The 23640-nt window shown below is 37.7% G+C and overlaps 1 protein-coding gene across 12 annotated transcripts in view; it reads right to left on the reverse strand.

The window, feature by feature from the left end:
• FMN1 (formin 1) overlaps positions 1–23640 on the reverse strand; it is a 415109-nt gene that overhangs the window by 227935 nt on the left and 163534 nt on the right. For all 12 annotated transcript variants that reach the window (XR_008474691.2, XM_078334424.1, XM_035259914.3 and 9 more), the window contains one exon: positions 6171–6232. Coding sequence is in view for 11 of the 12 variants with exons in the window: in XM_078334424.1 (XP_078190550.1) it covers positions 6171–6232 (62 nt within the window). In the remaining variant the exon portion in view is untranslated. The remainder of the gene's footprint in view (positions 1–6170; positions 6233–23640) is intronic.

Here is a 23640-nt window from a genome sequence, read left to right on the forward strand (position 1 = left end):
GATATATAGGATCTCTTTATAGTTCTTCCCTTTTACATGGTAAAGCTCTAATAGGGTAATAGATATTTCTCAAATATATTTGACCATGAAAACTTTTCGTCAAGGGGCATTTCAAAGTATCACTATTCAATGGATTCTGTTTGGGAAAGCCTGATTTAGACAACCCTGATATAATGCGCACAGGCACAAGAACGGCAGGAAGATCACAGACAAGTCACCCTTAAACAATGAAGCTATGGCTGGGTATGGTGGCTCAGGCCTGTACTCCTAACACTGTGGGAGGCCGAGGCTGGCAGATTCACTTGTGGTCAGGAGTTTAAGACCAGCTTGGCTAACATGGTGAAACCCCAACTCTACTAAAAATACAAAAATTAGCTGGGTGTGGTGGCATATGTTTGTAATTCCAGCTACTCAGGAGGATGAGGCAGGAGAGTCACTTGAACCCAGGAGGAGTATGTTGCAGGGAGTCAAGACCGCACCATTTTACTCCAGCTTGGAAAAAAATGTACAGCAACTTACAATTATATTCCCCTTACAGTTCAAAAGCAAAGATTTATTGATTATTTAAATGAATCAATTTCTGGCACATATGTTTATACACCTTTACTTAAACTTGAAGTACTTGGATGATATTGCCATTCAAATCTCCAGTGGGAGAGTGGTTGCAGGTCAGACATTTCCCATGACTACTGTTTTATGTCATTTATAGTATCCACAAAAAAATTCTTCAGTTTTGTCCAAGCGTGCCCTTCATTTAGCAAACTCTGCCTTGAGAGTTTATGGTCACTTCATGGTCCTTGGCATCACCTGCTTCATTTTTTAATTTGGGATAATTCTGCTAACTTTATTTTGAAAAGGTAGTACCTTTCTTTTATATGGTTTCACTTGTTTGAGAAACTTTTGTAAGTGGTAGCCATTGTACAGCAAGTTAATGACAGCTGGGTAGAAACATAGTTTAGGTATGTCCTACCAAGACATATGATAAAACTGATTCTCCCAGTAATAGCACAGATAATTACTTCTTTGAGATTGCTTCAAGGATATGAAAATCACCATTATTACTGTTTGGCAGACAATTTCTCTGTACAGTTGATCTTTTCACTTATCAAAGTCATAGGTATTATTTTATGTGTGATACATGATGACGTTGAGAAAGAACTGGGGTTCTGAAGTTAGGGATCTATTCAACTCCTTGCACCGTGCCCTTGAGAAATAAATCAGATTCTTTGGTACTTAGTTTTTTCAGTTTTAGCAACTGAACAATGAAAATAATAATACTGATAGTGATGAGACCACCCTTCCTGGGTGGTTCAATATACACCCTATAGTACCAGTTACATGGCATATATTCAAGCACATGTTATTTCTCATTTCTTCTTCCATTTGCAAGTTGCTTTATAATTAGGCAACTTGAGTTTAGAGTGGTCTTTGTGCTTTTTTTCTTTTTTTGTTAAGAACATCTTTGGGACATTGGACTCATTCTTCTTTTTCTTTTTTTGAGACAGTCTCACTCTGTTGCCCAGGCTGGAGTGCAGTGATGCAAACACAGCCAGCTACACATTTTTGCCCTTTCCATATTGCCTTACTCAACAAATGCTGGCTGCAGAGCACACATGAAATAAAAACCCCTAAGCTCCCCCACTTAGTAACCATGGGACTACAAGGTAAAATAACCAACTGTCCAATCAAAATACTTCAGGTGTAGGGCTTGCATGTTGCTGGTGGGAGAACTGAACAATTAAGTGACTTTCCTTCAAATGCATGGTTAAAAGCAAAACAGAAAGTTCAATTTAGGTTCTCTGCTTATTGAATCATACTGTTTTCTTTAAATTCTATGAAAACATTTCAAAAAAACTAAATGTGATACACATCAATTCTTGTATACAGTGACAGAATGAATCACTTTTCTTGTGTATTTTAAAAGCATGAACCCCTTCTTTTTCTAGGAAGGCATGCTGAAGAAGACTGGAAACATATCTGATTTCTCCATAACCTGTATGTGGAGAAAAAATATCTAACTGACAATGATATCTGCCAATGGAAATTACATGTAAAGCACCAGCACAGCAGTTTTCCCACTCATTATCTTCCACTAGTTCTGTGACAATAGATGAGACTGCTACTTAGTGGAACAAAACAGGTAGGCTGGGTTTTTGTCAGTTCGTTTTATGAACTGCATCTATCTTGACTGACTGTGTTGATGCCAAACAAGCTGTCTAATTTTATCTTCAATATCACCCAGAGAACAGGGGCAATTAAAGCATAGAGGGTCCAGGCAGGTAAAATGGCCCACAGAGCACTCTGGCAAATGAGAGGGCATGCATCGTGGTGGAAGTGAATACCTGCTATTTTGTCCCAGCAGGCTGAATGTAAGAGATTGGTCAGAAGGGTGTGAGAAATTATAGAAAATGTGAACCTTCTTGGAAGCCCAGAAGGTTTTGCAAAAGCCCTGGAAGAAGTTATGGCTGATGGCAGCCTAATCCTCTTACCTTGAGCTAATAGCAAAAAGCAAATAACAGGGGGATGTTAAGGACTTTATCTAAATAGCTTATTTACTCATGTGGTCCTCAGATCAACCTTTGATCATCCACACAACTGCCTCCTACTGTGTGTGTGTGGGGGGGTGGGTGTCAGCAATGTTAATTACCCTCTAATGGTGTTTTACTTGAGACCTTTGTCAGTTAATCTGTACTAAATAAATGTGAACATCAGCAGCTTATCATGGCCACTGCTGACTCTGGCAGAGATCCCCTGGCTGCACTGACTGTCAAGCTTGTGTCGATGTGCGTTTTTTTATCTGTCACTAGATACAGTCTACCAGTTGGACTCGACAGTTGAAGTCATACAAGAAAATAAGTCCTTTGTTGCTAGCTTTTCCAATTTTAAAGAAGCAGCTAGAAATACAGGTTTTATATAAAAATTTCCATATTTTACAATATGTATTCCTAGTTCAATCTTTAAAATGCTGTGTTTGCCAAATGAAACAGTTCTCTGCGTCAGATCACAGAAAAGAGTTGCTGGTTTCCTGTTGAAGGTTGTCCATCAGTGACTGCTGGAATAGTTTAAAACTATAGCTAAGTATATAAACTGGACGTATCACCCTGATGGCAATAGTGAGCGATGGTAGCCACAGCTTTAGCAATTAGGTATAAATCATAAATATGGGGCAAAAAAAGGTTTTCAAGTTTACTAACATCACCGAAAGAGGAGATAATTCTTCTACAGATGTTTTAAAAAAATGTAAAGTATAGTTTGGAACATTTTTAATCTTTACTATTGTTAATCACACCTTAGTCTTATTTTAACTGTAGATCATGATAACAATACACTTTCTGTCCTCCATTTACTCCTCTCTTTTACATCTCCAATCTTTTCTTAGTTTGAGGTATTTAAGATCATAAGACTTACAAAGAGATAGAAGAACATAATATATATAATGTGCTTAGAACAATACCTAGCACACAGGAAGAATTCAAAACTTGTAAGCATCTTCTATTACCGTGAACATTATTTCAGTGTCAAAGCCCTCACCAGGCTGGTCTACAATTTTCGGAAAGGTATAACTAACCGTCACAACTTGGCTGTTCACATAACTTCTGCTTACACAATCACTTCTGTTCCTGCCCTCTTTAGGAATCTGTGTCTTAAATTATCCCCCATCAATTTCAGTTCCCCTGAGGCAGCTGAGAATCTTTTTCACATAAGAACAAAGAAAAAGAAAGAGAGGTCTCTGTAGGGCATTTTGTAGCAAGGGAGATAAGGGCCTCCTTCTCTCCTTTTCTTCTAGGAGACAGGGGTACTTTCCCACTTTTTTGTTTCTCTGTGAAATTGACTCATTTTTCTCTCCCAAACGAATCACTCCACTGGATAGGTGGGGCTTGAATTTGTACACCATACTACTTATCTAATAATTTTCTGCTACTTGTAATAAATTAATATATAATCCAGTATACTACCTCAGTTATTTTTAAAAGTGCATTATCATTCATTGAAAAGAAGGATATTTTCATATAACTAATAAGGGGTTAATGTACAAAATGTTTAAGGAATTCAATGGCAAGAAAACAAACAGCCTGATTTAAAAATCAGCAAAAAATATGAAAAGGTATTTCTCAAAAGAAGACATACAGCTTCAGGCATTGTGGCTCACACCTGTAATCCTAGTGCTTTGGGAGGGTGAGGCGGTCAGATCACCTGAAGTCAGGAGTTTGAGACCAGCCTGGCCAACATGGTGAAAACTCGTCTCTACTAAAAATACAAAAATTAGCTTGACGCGGTGGCATATGCCTGTTATCCCAGCTACTCAGGGGACAGAGGCACAAAAATCACTTGAACCCAGGAGGCGGAGGTTGCAGTGCCCTGAGATGGTGCCACTGCACTCTAGACAGAATGAAAGAGTAAGACGCCATCACATAAAAAAAAAAAAAAGACATACAAAAGGGCCAACCAATATATGAAAAAATGCTCCAACATTACTAATCATCAGGGAAATGCAAACTAAAACCATGATGAGATATCATTTCACAAGTGTTAGAATGGCTATTGCCAAAAAAGACAAAAGATTACAAGTATTGGTGAAGATATGGAAAAAGAAGACCCTTGCATACTATTGGTGGAAATGTAAACTAGTTTGTGGAAAATAGTGTAGAGGCTCCTCAAAAAAATAAAAAATAGAACTGCCATATGACCCAGAAATCCCATTACTGGGTATACATTTAAAGGAAATGAAGTCTGTATGTTGAAGAGATATCTACACTCTCATGTTGATTGCAGCGTTGTTATTTACAAAAGCCAAGACATGGAATCAACATGTGTGTCCATCAATGGACAAATTGATAAAGAAAATGTGGTTTATATACAAAATGGAATACTATAGCCTTTACAAAGGAAAAAATAATCCTGTCATTTGCTACAATATGGAAGAACTTGGAGAACATTATGTTACATGAAATAAGCCAAGCACAGAAAGACAGATACAGCATGACCTCATTTATGTGAGAAATCTAAAAAAGTCAAACTCACAGGAACAGGCAGTAGAATGGTGGTTATTAGGTGCTGGGGGGTGGAGAGGGGTGAAGGATGGGGGAGGATTACGGAGATGTTGATGAAAGGAGACAAAATTTCAGTTAGATTTGAGGAGTAAATTCAAGATGATTTACTGTTCAACATAGTGTCTATAGTTAATAACCATGTATGGTAAACTTTAAAATTTCTAAAAAAGCAGACCTTATGTGTTCTCACCACATATAAATGATAAATGTAAGGCGATGTATATATTAATTAGCTCAATTTAGTTACTCCACAATGTATATATATTTCAAAACATGTCATATACCATATATATACAATTTCTATTTGCAAATTAACAAATTTTGAAAAGAAAAATATCTGATCCACAGGTTCATTAAATTAGCAAGTAATGAGTTAATATTAAATAAGGAAGAAATGTTATGGAAATTTTGCTGTCATTCTCTCCTGAAGCAGGGGGTTACTGCAGCCATCAATAAACAAGTCTCAGTGCCTGATTCAGTATTCACTTATTTGAAGTTAAGATTCTGAACTTTTTACCACAGGCACTATAAGCAAATGCCAAACATAGGGAATGTCAATTAGATGGCAGCACAAGGGAAATGATCCCTCAGTCATTTAGGGCTTCACAAAGGAAGCCCTAATGTCAATAATTTCCCAGCACTCTCGGGGGACATGAAAGGGCTCAGCACAATTCCACCACCTCTTAGGGCTCCTTCCTTAAATTCTGTAATCTGCATCACATTCATATTGCAGGTATGTGCTAAGAAACATACAGACATGAACACCTGAACAGGAGGAAGCTAAACAAAAATAACTTCCATCGTACATAGAAAAAATAACAGTTACTATATTTTTTACAGAAGTCTATTCTGTCTTCTCTCCTGCTTTAAAAATAAAATAATTGTTTTCCAATCCAATCAAATGCATTTATGGTATTTTTTAAATTAGAAATTGAATTATATTAAAAAACAGAATCCAAGGCTTTTCAATCCCCATATTAGACACAGTGCCTGCCGGCATCTGCAAATTGTGATGCTGTCTAGTTTAACACTTCAACTCAAGGGGAATATTTATTTCAGTGTAGGAGAAAACCACGTATCAGTTCTATAGAACCAGTTCAGTAGAATCAAAGAGTATACCTGCAGGTTTTCAATTTCTTCTTTGTGCTCCCTCTTCAAGTGTAAAATAGCAGCTTGGTATTCTATAAAATCAAAAAAGAAGCCAGTTATAAAGAAGTATAAAAGTAGGCACAAAATGTATCTAATGGTCCTCTTCGAAATAAACTAAAATAAATGCCACAATTTGACATTAACCTGACAAGAGATGTTAAAAATTGCTGAAAGATATGACAAATAAAGATAAAAGGTAAATTCCTTCCTTTCAGCAAATCCTGAATTATGAAAAGTCACAAATTAAGTAGATAGGATAGGGTTAAAAAAAAAAAAGGATGATGAGTATGTTCCAGATTAACACTGGGTCAGGTGTTATCTGTAAGGAGTTGGAAGTTAAGGCTCCACAGAGGACAAATACAGACGTGTTAAGAGCAGAAAGGGCAGGAAACAAAAGAAAACTTTCTCTGTGAGATCAGAGCACTCTATTTTTAACTCTGTTTCAAAAAAAGAAAAAAAAAAAATCTCCATTTGAATGCAAGGCTAAGTAAGCACCCAGGGCTGATTTTAATCTTTATCTCAGAAAGTCAATACGATCTGTCATTTGGATGAGAGATTCTTGGGTGAATTGAGGCTGAAAGGACAAAACTAAATTTCTGGTCCAATTTTAATATGAGTCTAATAATGTTTATTTCAACAATAAGTCCCAAGTGTACACAAAAACTCCAGCCAACCACTAAAACTACCATTCCACTGGCTAAGCATGAAGCTGTCAAGACAACGTTATTTCCAGCAGAAATGCTAAGTGTGTGGGGTCATGGAACTATACAGGCTGCAGAGAACCACAAGGCAAAATGCTATGAGCACACATTTTTTGTGAGATAAGCCAATTTTTTACAAATGTGTTTGGGGTCATTAGTATGAATAAGAAAGATGTAGTTTGACTTCTTTTAAATATGGGTGAAAGCCAGGCTATTTCTCCAAGTAGATTTCCTAAATAAGGCATGAAAGTTTGGATTTTCATTAAAAAATGGATGAAGGAAATCACTGGCAAAGCCATGCCAGAAGAGGAGTGTTGCTGCTGATAATTATGGTTATAGACCACTACTGTTGTCAGGAAGGTGCTCCACTGAGCTGTGAATCCATCAGAAAGTTCTGTGGGTTCTAAATCCAAACCATATCTTGAATGGTTTGGTAATGACTACTTGTCACTATCCCTACCAGCACAACGATAATCCAGGCTACCACCCTCTCTCTGCTAGACTAAAGTAGTGTACTTCTGGTAGGGTACCTGCTTCTACTCTTGGTACCACTGTAATTGATTCTCATCAAAGCTGACTGAGTTATCTATATAGATGTGAACCAGATCATCTCATCCCTGGCTTTTCATGCAATTCGAGTGAAACCAGAGCTGTCTGTTGTAGCCCATAAAAACCTCCATGTCCTGGTTCCTACATCCCTCTCCCTATCATTTCATACCACTCCTTCCCCATGTTCATCATTCTCCAGATACACTGGCTTTCTTGCCATTCCTTGAACTTGTCAAGTTCTTTTCTACCTCAGAATCTTTGCTAATATTGAAAACAATAGGAATGACTACTTACATCAGGCATTATTCTAAGTACTTTTTATTTATCAGCTCATTTTATCCCCACCACAACCTATGATGTGGGTACTGTGTGGGTACTGTTATTATCTCTATTAGTGATGAAGACAGTAACAGAGATATTAAATAGCTTGATCAAGGAAGTAGAATAATTTTCAGAGCCAGAAAACCTGCTTAATTTAATGGGGGAGTGCATAAACAAATGATGGTATGTCCATATAATGAAATACTATTCAACAATAAAGAGGAATATATGCATCATTGTGAAGGAATCTTTTTTTTTGAGATGAGTTTCATTCATGTCGGCTAGGCTGAAGTGCAATGGCACAATCTCGGCTCACTGCAACCTCCACCTCCCAGGTTCAAGCAATTCTCTTGTGTTAGCCTCCCAGGTAGCTTTTTTTACTGGTGCCCGCCACCAGGCCTGGCTAATTTTTGTATTTTTAGTAGAGACAGGGTTTCACCATGTTGGTCAGGCTGGTTTCGAACTCCTGACCTCAGGTGATCCACCCCCTTCAGCCTCTCAAAGTGCCTGGCCAATGTGAAGGAATCTTAAAGGCATTATGCAGAGTGAAAGAAGTCAGTCTCAGAAAGCCAACCACTGTACATTTATATGACATCTGGAAAAGACAAATCTAGAGAGATGAAGAACAGATGAGAGTAGTAGTTGCTAGAGGTTAGAGATTGGCATTCAGGGAGGGGGTTGACTACAAAGGGGCAGCAAGCAAAGGAATTTTAGGGATAATGATGTTAGATATTATTCTCTATCCTGATTACGGAGGTTGTTACATGAATCCATATATGTTGAGTGTTAAAATTCAAGAGACAGTACACGAAAAAAGTGTGTTAATTTGTTTTAAATCTGACATCAAATATTATACTGGTAAATGTTTTCTCTATGAGATTCAGCATTACACAAGGGTATCTGCTACCATCGTTTATATTTATCATTTTTCTCGAGCTACTAGCAGATGTAATAGGATAAGAAAAAAGACTAACAAGATAGAGAGTCTAGAGAGATACCATTAATTTATGGTCACTTTATTTATGACAGAAGTAGTACTGAAGATCATTACTTAAAGAATGATATTTTCAAAAACTATTGGCTGGGGAAAAAATAATATTCTGTCTATTTCTTATGGAAAAAGAAAAAACTGGATCCTAACTTTATACTATACAATAATCTATATGAAGTCATGTAAGTGCTAAACTATAAAAAGCAAAATTATAAATATTTTATTAGATAATATAGCATAATATTTTATAATAGCAGGATAGAAAAAGGATTTCTTAATATTTACAAAGCAATATATATAAAGAAAAAAACTTGATAAATTTGACATTAAAATTAATAACTTCTTTTTCTTAAAATATACCATAGAGAAACAGATTGACAATAGATCAATCTGTTATCAATAGAGATAATATTCCCCACAGAGGGGAGAATATACTTGCAACATAATCCACAAAGATCTAGTATAAATATATAAATAAATCCTATAAAATTATAGAAAATTAAGCTCATGTGAAAACCGGGCAAAAAACATCAACAGGCACTCTAAAAAGATAATATACAAATAATAACTATGTTAAAAGGTGCTCCTTCTTATTAATCAGGAATACTTAAGGTCTGAAAACAGAGCACTGGTGAAGATGTGGAACAATGGAAACTTTCATACACTTACAATAGGAACAATCACTATGAATAATTATATTTTCTAATAAAGTTGAAGATATTCATGCTTCCTTAACCAAAAATCCTAACCTTAGGCATGTATCAATGACAAAACTATGAAGAAAAACAACCTTTCTGCCAGTCGACGGCACAAAAGGAAGCACTGTCTGTCTTCCCACTGCCATCATGTCTCAGCCAGAGTCCTTCAAAGAGCCCTAACAGCCGTGGAAGCTCCTCATCAGAGGGCTGAGCTTTGAAACCACCGATAAGAGGCTGAGGAGACAGTCTGTGCAATGGGGAATGCTGAAGAACTGTGTAGTAATGAGAGATCCAAACACCAAGGGCTCCAGGGGCTTTGGGTTGTCACCTATGCCACTGTGGAGAAGGTAGATGCAGCCTTGAATGCAAGGTCACACAAGGTGGATGGAAGAGTAGTGGAACCAGAGAGCTGTCTCAAGATTCTCAAAGACCAGGTGCCCACTCAGCTGTGAAAAAGATATTTGATGGTAGCATAAAGAAGACACTAAAGAACATCACCTAAGATTTTTTTTTATTGCATTTTAAGTTTTGGGGTACATGTGAAGAACATGCAAGATTGTTGCATAGGTACACACATGGCAGTGTGATTTGCTGCCTTCCTCCCCTTCACCTATATCTGGCATTTTGATTTTGAACAGTATAGAAAAATTGAAGTGATTGAAATCATGACTGATCAAGGCAGTGACAAGAAAAGGGACTCTGCCTCTGTAGCCTTTGACAACCATGACTCTGTGGATAAGACCGTCATTCACAAACACCATACTGTAAATGACCACAACTGTGAAGGTAGGAAAGCCCTGTCAAAGCAAGGAATAGCTAGTGCTTCATCTAGCCAAAAGAGGTCAAGGCGGTTCTGGAAACTTTCATGGTAGCCATAAAGGTGGTATTGGTGGGAATGACACCTTTGGTTGTGGAGGAAACTTCAGCAGTCATAGTGACTTTAGTGGCAGCTGTGGTGGTGGAGGATATGGTAGCAGTGGGGATGGCTATAATGAATTTGGTAATGATGGAAGCAATTTTGGAGGTGGTGGAAGCTACAATGATTTTGGCAATTAAAACTATCAGTCTTCAAATTTTTGATCCATGAAGGGAAAAAATTTTGGAGGCAAAAGCTCTGGCTTCTATGATGGCCGCTATGATATTGGAAGCCAATAGCTTGCCAAACCACAAAACCAAGGAGGTTGTAGGGGTAGCACTAGCTATGGCACTGGCCATAGAAGATTTTAATTATGGCCAGGAAACAAAGCTTAGCAGGAGAGTAGAGCCAGAGAAGTGACAGGGAAGCTATAGGTTCCAACAGATTTGAGCACTTAGTGAAGCACAGTGGTGGCAGGGCCTAGCTGCTACAAAGAAAAAAAAGCTTTATACAGTACTCCCGTGTATGGGCAAAAGACTTAAGGACTGTATTTGTGATTAAGCTGTTTAACAGGCTATTTCAATTTCTGTAGTATAAGGCAGTCCAACAAAGGGTTTCAAGTTAGTGGGGGTTTCTTGCACCCATGCTATAAATTGCAAAGTATAACAGTCTGATCATGAAGCTGAATAAATGTGTCTTTTATTTAAAAAAAGAAAGAAAAGCAAGTAATAATATTAAAGAAAGTCAGAAAAATGGTGGTTTCCAGGAGAAGACAAACTGAGTTGGGTTGTGATTGGGCAAGGAGGTATTACATAGGTATTAAATGAAAAATTATTCTTTAAATTGGAAATGTTTTATGAAATTTTCTTTATGCATATCTAACAGTAAAATAAAAAAAGCTTCTCTTTTGAAAATTGGTTACACTAGTTTTCTCAAATATCAATATAGGCAAAAGAGAATATCTGGATTCATAAAATAAGAAGCACAAAGTGATTTAGTAAGTTTGAATCTTGTGTAAATGTTAAGTCCTAGCCCGGGTCATGATAAATATCTAAACCCTAACCAATTCCAAGCTTCTACAAAGTAGTCAAAGGAAGGGTAGTTAAACCAAGCTCCTTGTGAAATTGATGTCCCTTGAGAATAGCACTACATTCTAAACAGAAATTACCCAGACTATGTTTTGAAATGATTCATTTTGTGTCAACTGTATCTATATGGGTGTAACAGATATTGTTATGACTAATTCATTAACCCACCAATGAAGGAGACTACTGCAAAGCTAACACCTAGGAAGCATGATTCATCTCCTCCTTAAACAAATATTTTTACCAAGAGTCTCAGTGTGACAGGTGGGAGGAAAACACACTCCCATCCCAACAAAGATGACAAAGTCCCAGGGCAGCATGTAGGAAGCTATTGCCTTTACTACTGGCATTGGTGAATGCTCACTTTGAGAGTTCACAAGAGAGTAGTAAGAGAATATAAAGTTTACAGAATAATGTCTACGAGTCAAAGCTTAGTTAGTGGTTTCGAAATGTGCCTTGCTAGTGGCAACCTCCTGCCCTGAAACGCTTCTCGAGGCTTGCAAATACCTTAGAGTGTGTGAGGATGGTAGGCACAGGTGTCAACTCAAGACCAAGGATGTGTGTATTTGTTAAAAAGAGAACTTGACTGCAGTATTAGTATTCAGTACCTCTGTGACCTTATAAATGTTTCAAAAGGAGGAACACAGATTTTAAATGTCAGAGCTTGAAAAGGGCAGACTCATTTGAAGTCACATTAGCCCCTAATGGAAGTTAATAAATGAATTTAAATAATATAGCCCACATAAAACAAGCCTAAAGAACGTCTTTTTTAAAAAACAATAATACAGTCCATGAAAGACAGAGAACGGAGCAAGGCTCCTAAATGGCAGGATTCAACATTTTGGAGGAAAAAATAAAATAAAAGAACTTTCTCTGCAGAAATAAAGCTCTTTGTAGTCTAGCATTTGGGTTAATTGGTTCCTTCCCTTTATGTCGCACAAACCTTTCTGTTTGATCAGTTCACAATAACAAGACATCCTTTCTCCCAGGTGTCATTACAAGGTTTGTGCCCTCCTATTTGTGAAGAGCAGAATTAAAGATGATTTCACAAACACAGAAGGCATGTAGTAACCACTGCTGTAGTCCATCACTTATTAAATGAGCTTATCTAATCATATGTGGGTACAGGTAACATTATTGAGGGTTATTTTTCAGGAACAGTTCTAAGCACTTTACGCAGATTAACTCCTGCTATCCTCACATAAAATTTACAAGGTAGATCCTATCATATCAAGATTTATTTTACAGACGAGAAAACTCCTCAGGTTGAACAACTTTCCTAAAACCACATGCTAGTCAGCGCCAACAACATCATTCAGAACCAAAGAACCTGTGCTGGCTCTGCAGTTTCTGTTCGTTCCCTTGTTTTTGTTTTTGTTACTTCTTGTGGTTGCATAAGCAGCAGAGGCAAACAAAACTCAAAACCTCTATAAAGTGAAAAGTTGCTTGCTTCATCCCATTACTAAAATCACTGTAAACCTGAGAAAACGTTTTTCATAACTCTTTAAAAGGAGAATGCTGATTTTTAATCACAGGGAGGTTTGACGAGCCAGGGGTCAGAGTGAATGGTGTGAATTTCAATGGCTGGTATCAACAAGTTCTGTGATTATGATTAGTCTGTCTTTTCTAAAGGAACGTCAGGCCCATGGTCACCAGTTTGTTGTTAAATCTGATTTTCATTTATGCTGTTTCTTACACATATATCCCAGCCTCTCTCCAGCACACATGCATATGACATGGGCAAAACTAGATTATGTACAGTTAGGGAATTAGAAACTTTCTTATTTCTCAACTGAGTGGGAAACATGGATGTATTGCTACCCACAGGCTGGATCCTGATTTGTCCAGCCTGTGCCTCTCACTGGCTTTTACCCACCACCTCACATTGTTATATTTTCAAGTACATATGTAACTTAAAGGAAAAAAAAAACCCTTCCTCTGAATTATGCTTGGGTAATAATCAAACCCTTCCTCTGAATTATACTTGGGCAATACTCAATCAGTGCTTCCAAAGCTTAGCATACACACTGGCAAGGTCACTGTCTGTAGATACCTGAACTTTTTATTTTGACAGTTAAATATTTTAATGTGCATTAGGAAAAAATATCAAACTAGCACATAAAACCCATTATTTCACCGATAATGCTTTCAGACAGTGCTGATAGGAGTCTGGTCCCTGGACCAGGAGCATCAGCATCACCTGGAAAAATCTTAGAAATGCAAATTTTTTCCTCTACTGTGGATCTATTGACTCTGAATCTCTGAGGATGCTTTACCAAGCCTACCAAGTGATTATGATGTAAATCAAATTTGAGAACCATTGCTTTAATAAGGTTTATTTAAGCTAAAAAAGTAAATTGATTAAAATAACAAATAATAGTAGTATAAAATATATTTAAGAAGCTGGTGCATAAAGGATAACATTTGAAAAAATATGGTAATTAGTGACAGATAAATACAAATTCAAACTCACTCATTTGTGAGTGAATGTTCAAACTTCTCCAGCCATTTCTAACATTGACAAAAATGGCAGCAGTTCATGTAAGGCAGAGTCACAAGTAATTTACTCCAAACCTATGAATAAAATCAAATGTAAGCTCTCATATTTAATAAGCTTACGAAAGCAAAGTGTGCATCCTGGTCTTGTTACATTGGAAGTCTTCTGTTTCCTCTCCAGATACTTATAAACAACGCAGTCCTCAGTAACTGTGTAGTCTGAAAAAAGCATAACCAGTTTTGTATCGGCCAGAAGCAGTGGAGATGAATTCAAAGGCAGTGAAGTAAAGAGAAAAAAGTCAACAGCTGCCGGCAGAGCTTTTTAACTGGGTGTCTCAGGCTAGCAGCTGGTGAGAGACCATTACCTGTAATGTTGATACACCTTTGTCAGTGGGCCTTCAACAATCACACATATGGTAGCAAAAGTACAATAAGAAGTCTATCACTATTGTTTGATGATTGACTGCTGACAGTTTTTAAGCCTCACCATCCCTCTTCCCCTGTGCCTTACACATCTGGACAATCTGATAGGAAAAGCTTTGACATAGGAGATTTGAACCACATAGCTACTGCCCTTAAGCAAGAATGCTCAGCCCAGCACTACCTGCTGAATGCTATAAAAACCCCACCAAGTTTTCTTCACTTTCTCTCACAAGTCATTTTTGGACCAGCTTAAGAGGCCTGTCTTGCTTTCCCCGGAGGTCTCATTATGTGAGTAATAAACTTTTTCATGCCCTCATGTGTGTGCAAACACATATGCATGTGTGGTCATCAATATTAGCCAGGCATGGTGGTGCATGCCTGTAATCCCAGCTACTTAGGAGGCTGAAGCAGGAGAATCGCTTAAACCCAGGAGCCGCAGGTTGCAGTGAGCAGAGATCATACCATTGCACTCCAGCCTGGGCAACAAGAGCAAAACTCCATCTCAGAAAAAAACAAAAATTGGTATCTGAATCAAATTTTGGGTGTGGGGGGTTCATCCTGCCTCTTCAAAAAGGATGAGGCCATGTAAAAGTTAAGTGAATTATCAGTAAGCCTACTATGTTGTTCCATAACGTACAGAAAGGAGCCTAGTTTCTGTATCAGAAAAATCTAATATTTGACAATAGCTGGGAAAAATCCCATTAATGTAGGAGTTATAACTCGCAACCTCTTTTCAACACACAAAAGTTTTTTAGGCAGAAATATAAAAATGCCAATATTAACAGATGGGGGGAAACTTTCAATTCTCCAAGCCCACTAGTTTCTTACCACCATAGTTTGAATGTTTGTGTCCTACTAAAATTCATATGATGGGCCAGGTAGGGTGGCTCATGCCTGTAATCCCAGCACTTTGGGAGGCCAAGGCAGGTGAATCACCTGAGGTCAGGAGTTCAAGACCAGCCTGGCCAACAGAGTGAAACCTGTCTCTGTTGCAAATACAAAAATTAGCTGGGTGTGGTAGCTTGTACCTGTAATTCCAGCTACTTGGGAGACAGAGATAGGAGAATCGCTTGAACCCAGGAGGTGGGGGATGCAGTGAGCTAAGATCGTACCACTGCCCTTCAGCCTGGGAGACAGAGTGAGACTCCATTTCAAAAAAAAATATTTATATGTCAAAATCCTATCCCCTAAGATGATTGTATTAGGAAATGGGGACTTTGGGAGGTGATTAGGTACCTTGTCCTATGCACTCTTCATCTGTATCCTTTGTAGTATGCTTTCTAATAAACCAGCAAATGTGTTTCCCTGAGCTCTCTGAGCAACTCTAGCAAATTAACCAAATCCAAAGAGACATGGTTGTGAGAACCCCAACTTGAAGGCAGAGCCCTTGTACCTACGATTAGTGCCTGTGATACTGCAAAACATATATTTGGTCCTTGATCCCGTTTCCTGACAATTTCTAAAATCCTTATACTCTCCAAAGTGATGTCTTTTTTTAATGTTAATGATTGACTGATAACTGGCAGCTTTTAGGTAGCTTCAGGATGGGGGCTGGTCACCTGAAAGACCAAGTCATGATTAGACTTTCAGTCCCACTCCCCAATTTGTCAGGAGGGCAGAGATGCTGAAGGTTGAGTCTCTCACCAATATCCAATGATTTCATCACCCATGCATACCTAATGGAGCTTCCATGAAAACCCAAGAGGACTGGGTTCAGAAACCTTCTGGACTGCTGAACACAAAAAGGTTCCCAGAGGGTAGTGCACCCGGAAAGAAATGGAAGCTCTATGCCCCTCCTCCCATACCTTGTCTATGCATCTCTTCATCTGTATCCTTTGTACTATGCTAATAAACCAGCAAATGTGTTTCCTTGAGCTCTTTGAGCAACTATAGCAAATTAACCCAACCCAAAGAGGCAGGGTTGTGAGAACCCCAACTTGGTCAGTCAGAAGAAGCTCAGACTTGTCACTGGCATATGAAAGGGGGGCAGTCTTGGAGGACTGAGTTCTCAACTTGTGGGATCTAACACTATCACCAGGTAAACAGTATCACCATTGAATTGGGGAACATCCAGTTGCTGTTGTCCACTACAGAACTGACTTCTTGCTTGGGAAAGCCCCCTACCCCACCACCAGATTTGATCACTATAAGACTCACTATGTGGCCAGGCACAGTGGCTCATGCCTGTAATCCCAGCACTTTGGGATGCTGAGGTGGGTGGATCACCCAAAATCAGGAGCTTGAGACTAGCCTGACCAACATGGTGAAACCCCATCTTTACTAAAACACAAAAATTAGCCAGGTGTGGTGGCAGGTGCCTGTAATCCCAGCTACTTGGGAGGCTGAGGGAGGAGAATCACTTGAACCCAGGAAGTAGATGTTGCAGTGAGCTGAGGTTGTGCCAGGCATTCCAGCCTAAGAGACAAGAGTGAAACTCCATTTCAAAAAAAAACTAAAAACTAAACCAAGACTTATGCTTAGTGGCCTCTTTTGTGGATGTGCTCAGTGTCTCTGTAAGCCAGGCACTGAACGAAGCATTGTGTATATAAAACGAAATAGCATGCATTTCCAACCTTAAAAGGCTTTCAGAGTGTGCATCTTTGAAATGTCTAAGAGTTTCAGCATTTACATTCCAGTATTAACCCTTTAAACCTTTGTTTTCTTAAAATACTTTACTATATTTCATTTGATCATTTTATATGTTGATGTGAATGACTGGAATTTTGTTTAGCAAATATTCATCTGCTTTTACCTCCCCATTTTGGGGCAGTGTAGAATGCTTCCTATGGCTTTAGGCTTGGCCACATGACTTGTTTTGGCTAGCAGAATATAAGCTGAAGTGACATAAAGAGGGATTTAAATTTAATTGCATAGTTTGACTTGCCTCTAGTACTCCTGCTATTTCATATAAGAAAAACATATCCTGGGTAGCTACTACTCACTCAGCCTGGGTCCCAGAGGAAGATATATGGTGCAGACTTAAACCCTAGTCACAGTCAGCAGTCAAGAACAGCCTGAAAAAGCCCAAACCAGCTCAGCTGAAGCACAATTGACCTTTACACCTATACTAACAAATGCTTGTTCTTGAAAGCTGCTGAATTTTAGCATGGTTTGTTATATAGCATTATTAAAGCAATAGCTGATGAATACACTTTGTAAGTGTTCAGTCAAGTTAACTATTTAGAGACTCACAGCATTTTGGATGCTTCAAACAACTGAGGTGGAGTCTCACCATCTTTTCTCTCTCTCTACACACACACACACACACACACACACACACAGAGAGAGAGAGAGAGAGAGAGAGAGAGAGAGAGAGAGAGAGAGAGAGAGAGAGAGAAACAGGTTTAAGAGAAGAGGATAAAATGGGAGAAATGAATATGCTTACATTGTTTAATACTAAAAAAATTAGTTTAGGACAGCAATTGAGACTTTATGTTCTGGGGATGATATAAAATAGGTACAAAGGTCAGGAAATTCATAGCTATGTCTCTGACTTTTACCTGTATTGAAAAGATTACATAGCATTATTAAAGTATTAAAGGCCTGGGACCGTTTGATGGACACCTTGCCATAGAGAAAACTGTAATTAAATCAAATTCTAGCTCCCAATCCTGGGATAACCTGCTTTCTACCTTGTCCTTTTCTGTTACACTTATTTTCTGTTGTCATAATGGAGATGCCAGGCTGTTTAGAATTCCATGAGTACATGATCCCTAAAACTTATAATCTACTTTCTACTTATGTGGTTTTAAAAAAACATAGTCAACAACAGTTAGATGATGGTCAAGAAACAAATCTAGAAAAGGCACACACTTAACTAGAATAAAATTTCACCTACAATTGAAAATAACCAACTCCTGTCACTAGGTGGCAGTCACAATAAAGTCATCCCATGGCAGGAGTGGGAGGGATTGGTTCCAGGACCAGAGGGTACTAAAATCTGTGGATGCTCAAGTCCTTATATATAAAATGGTGTAGCATTTGCATATAACCTATGCACATTCTCCTATATACCTTAAATCCCCTCTAGATTACTTATAAAATAAATGTAGAATACAATGTAAATGCTATGTAAATACTTATATTCTTTTTTTAACAATTTGCATGATGTTTTGGTATTTTTTTCCCCAAATGTTTCCAATCTGAGGCTAGCTGGATTTGCAAATGCAGAACCCAAGAATACAGACAGCCAATTGTACTTCATATTTAAACTCTAAATTTGCTACCAAGTGCCACAGCAAGGCTTGAAGGGTTTGGTGTGGAGGGGATGCTGGGGAGAGACAAGGATGAGCCAAACTGTGAAACAACCACTTCTCCTTGATTTGAAAAGTGGACTAGCATGGATATGGTAACTAGCTGAGAAATGTCAGAACAAATAAGGGGTATTTCCAATCTGATGTTACTAAAAAAGTTAAAAGTGTCCCAATAGATCTCCAGTTGTTAAAGGTTCACATTTTTTAGCTCCCTCCTAAGCCTATGTAACAATGAAAATTATAATGTAAAGCAAGTGAGTTAAAAGACACAGGCAAGAACCAAAGCAGAATTAAATCTTTGAGAAACAGAAATGGGACAAACCAGTAAGTGGCACTTCAGGCCTGAAGCTCTGGCCTGCTGTGCCCCAGTTCCTGTGGCAGGCAGGGCAGGCAGGACATCCTGGAGTCAAGTTACTGCAGAGTACCAGGGGTTGACAGCACTAACGTGGGGCAGGAAGCCAGGGCCAGGCTTGCTGCTTAGAAAAAGGGTCTGAGATGCAGCTATGGTTCCCAGATGGGAAAGAAAAGCTGGAAGAGGTTGTCAACTGCTGCCTGGGGGCCTAAACAGTAGGATAGACACAGCCTGGGCACAGTGGCTCAGGCCTGTAATTCCAGTGTTTCAGGAGGGAGAAGATGGGAGGATCTCTTGTGGCCAGAAGTTCCATGTGGAAGTGAGCTATGATTGCACCACTGCACTCCAGCCTGAGTGACAGAGCAAGACCTGGTCTCAAAAACAAATAAACAAAAACACCCCTAAACCTCAAATCAAACAAAAAAACCCCCAAACCTAAAACCTCAAATCCATCTATCCCTGTCACCAGACGTCTAAATCTGCAACATACACATATCACCTCAGGCTAGGAAACACTTTACACTATTATAATAGAAACTTAGTCTGCAGGAGTTTTACCAGGTAAGACAACTGTAAAACAAATATGGGTAAAGGGAGTGGAGAGGGAAACTTTTTTAAAAAAAATCACCCTATAGATCATGAGACTTCAAACTTTTAAAACATATGAAGAAATCTAAGCATCAAGATAAGCAACACAACAACTGAAACATAACATTGCCCAATGAAAATTTAAATATTAAACACGTGAAAATATTTTAGTAATGTTTAGAATCCTTACCAAAATAAAGGCAAGAATAACAACCATCATAAACAATGACAGTAACAACACACTAAAAGATAAGAAACGATAGTAGGTGACTGTAATATTCTGAAATACTAGAAACAAAATGCTGAACAGCCATTGAAATAAAAGATGCAAAAGCTGAATAAACTCAGGTACAGTCAAGGAAGAACTTTGTGAGTAAAAGATACTGGATAATTAACTGAGAATGCAGCATGGTACAAGAAAGAGTAATAGGAAAAAACAAAAAAATGAAGAAACCCTGGCACTGACACAATAGCAAAATAGACCACAAAATAGAGCACAAAAGTATGTAAATAAAGACAAGCACCATATGGAAACATAATATGTGATTTGAGGTTGCCTTGAAATTTGTGGGGGAGGTATAGATTATTTTTTAAAGCCACATTTAAGAAAATATTCATGCTTCAAAATCATACACAAGAATCACTTCTAGTGATTCAGCTATATTAAAATGTACCAGAATTGTGACTATTGAAGATGGCAGGAGAAACTGATAAGCCACATAAATGGAGAAGACATTTACAAAGTGTATAACCAAGAAAATGTTAGCACCCAGAATAAACAAGTCCTAGAAATAAATAAAAAGGAAAGCAACCATTAGAAAAATGAATAAAAGCAAGTTAAAGTTGTGGAAGATAAACTCCAAATGGCTAATAAACATACTAACACACAAAAGGACACAATCTCACTTGTCCTCAGGACAGTGCAAATTAAAATTACAGGGGATACTATTTCACACTTACACGATTTAAAAATATTAATTAGTCTGCTAATACTAACTGCTGCTGAGAATGCCTTAGAATTCCACACAATGTTGATGGGAGCATTAATTGCAATAATCACTTTAGAGAGCATTTTGACAGTATCTATCAAATTTAAAGGTGAACATAAGTAAAATCAGAAATTCTGCTCTAATGTTGATCCTGTAGTGAAGCATTTACACATGAACACAAATATTAAAAAGAACACTATGGAACCATTGTTTCCAACAGTGAAAATAGGAATAAACTTAAATTTCCATCACCAGCCGTACAGACAAGAAAATATCAAGATGTGCATTCCTTCAGAATGATACTATGCAGATAATGAAATAGAGCTATGGATATGAACACAGATAAACCTAACAAATATTATTTTGAGGGAGAAAGCTGCCAAAATATACACATAGTGGAAGCCATTTTGTAGACTCATAAAACACATAAAAATCATGTTATCCATTGTTTTGATTTTATACATTATTGGTATAAATATAAAACATGGGATTAAAAACAATTTTACCTAAGGGGTGGGGGAGGGCATATAAAGGCTTCATATATTTATAATGTTTTATTTCCTAAGTTAGGTAGTGAGTATAATCATGAAGTTGAATACAACTAACGTAACACACTTAAAGTATATGAACGAAAAGAAGGTGAGAGAAATGTAGTAACAAAATTAACCAATAAAATGATATGAGATATCCCTCTATCAGAAATTGATAGAGAAAATAAAAACATAATGACTGACAAAATTAACAATCTTGATTGTATATGCCCCAGAACCAACAAAGCAACATGTATCTTTTTCGGTAACATATTTGTTCAAAATATATCATTGATATATTTGCAAAACATTGATTCACAAAACCTTTAAAAATTTTTTCAAATACTGTCACAGACAATGCAATAGTAATGCTTTCTATAAGATATTAAATTAAAATCCACAATAAAAGGATATACTAAAAACAATTAAAAGAAACATTAAAAACCTAGAATTAGCAAATCTAATTCAGCAATTTGTGAAAACCAACCAACCAACCATGCAATCATGTAGGATTTGTTCTAAGAATGTAGGAACTATATATTATCTGAAAATGTATCAATGGTATCTGCCACACTAATACACTAATGGAGAAAACCTATTGTATCCCCAAATCTCAAAATGATAGAGGATGACATAGATAAAGCTCCACATAATTTTTTGATTTTAAAAAGAAAATCCTCTTAGCTAAGTTAGAATAGAAGAGAATCAGATTCAGAATATCTATCAAGAACCTTCAACAAACTTTAAAAGTAATGGGAAAACTTCAGGAGGCACGATTAAAAATACACACCACGGGCCGGGCGCGGTGGCTCAAGCCTGCAATCCCAGCACTTTGGGAGGCCGAGGTGGGTGCATCACGAGTCAAAATATCGAGACCATCCTGGTCAACATGGTGAAACCCCGTCTCTACTAAAAATACAAAAAATTAGCTGGGCACGGTGGCACGTGCCTGTAATCCCAGCTACTCAGGAGGCTGAGGCAGAAGAATTGTCTGAACCCAGGAGGCAGAGATTGCAGTGAGCCGAGATCACGCCATTGCACTCCAGCCTGGGTAACAAGAGCGAAACTCTGTCTCAAAAAAAAAAAAAAAAATGCGCACCATTACCCACATTTTCCTACTTTAAAGTAGAGGCATGAGATAATGCACTAAGAAAAGAGATGTAAGAATTGGAAAAGAAGAGATAAAACTGATAATGTTTACAATGATATGACTGTCAAAACTTACACTATGATAGCATTTGAATGGAGTTAAAAAAAAACCCATGCTATATCTTGCTTAGGAATACACACACACACACACACACACACACACACACACACAGGTTGATTGTAAATAGCACCCCACGGGGTTCTGCATGGTGGTAACCAAACATAAATGCTGGGAGAGTTAACCATCTCTGTGGAAAGAGGCAGAGAAATTGAATAAAACGAGGTAACAAAAGGAGCCTCAACACTGGCTTTAAAAATCTAAAAAAAATGATAAAATGTTTAAGTATAGATGGTTAATATATAAATGCTAACCCTACTTTTCTCTATGTGTTTGAAATTATTCAAGATTCTTCTTTATAAATAATAGAGGGTATATCCAAATTTTCTCTTTCTCTCTTCTCTCTCTCACACACACACACGCACACACACACATACATACACTTTTCTGTTTATAAGACTAAGTTTAGCCTTATAGTCAGTGAGAAAAAAATTGCCTACCTCAAAAAGAATACATATTCAAACAGTATACAAAGTACTTGTAAAAAAAAAAGCACATTCTTCATATAATACATATATAATTTTATATAATTATTATATAATGTATATATATAATCATTAGTTGACTTGACTGAAAATGGTAGGAGAATCTGTCTTTAGCTTGTGCTTTGACTCAATAATTGACAGAGCCCTTTATTTAAAGCTGACAAAATGAACCTCAGAAGAGAGAGGTGAAGGTCAGTCTCTTGAGAGGTAGGTGAAAGTCAGCCAGATTTAACTTGAAGGAAAGTGGAATTTTCTAGTAAACCAGGCCAGACAAGTACCCAGGAGGCCAGGCTACCTGCCTAGGTTTCTAAGGGAGACAGGACACTTGTGTTTCCCACGTGGTGGAAAAGTACTCCAAAACATAACATATTGCAGCTGTCACTGGGCTTACTGCCTGCAAGAATAAGGTCTTATCTTGTATTGCTTCTACCATTCAAAATTTAAGACCTGAATGTGTGTAGAGTGTGGGGGTGTTTTTAAATCTGCATTTCTCAATTCTAACACTAAAAACAAGCGGTCACATCAAAGGTTCTCAGCCCAGAAAAAACAGACAGCTCTCTGGTCTACTAGTCCAGAAGTCTAGCCTATACCTCCACAGGGTGCCAGGAGGCTGGGCTATACCTATTTTCTATTTTAATTTAGAAAATAAAAGTACAGAATGCACAGTTAAATGTGAAGTTCAGAATACAACAGATAATTTTTCCAGTGTCTGTCCCATTCAATATTTGAAATATACTAAGTAAAGACTTACTGTTTATCTGAAGTTCACATCTTGTGTTTTATCTGGCCACCCCAGGAATTCTTAAGTATTCTTTGTGGGAACTGTATACAATGGGCCAGGAATTTAAAGAAATTG

This window comes from Callithrix jacchus, chromosome 8, assembly GCF_049354715.1.
Source record: "Callithrix jacchus isolate 240 chromosome 8, calJac240_pri, whole genome shotgun sequence".
NCBI lineage: Eukaryota > Metazoa > Chordata > Mammalia > Primates > Cebidae > Callithrix > Callithrix jacchus.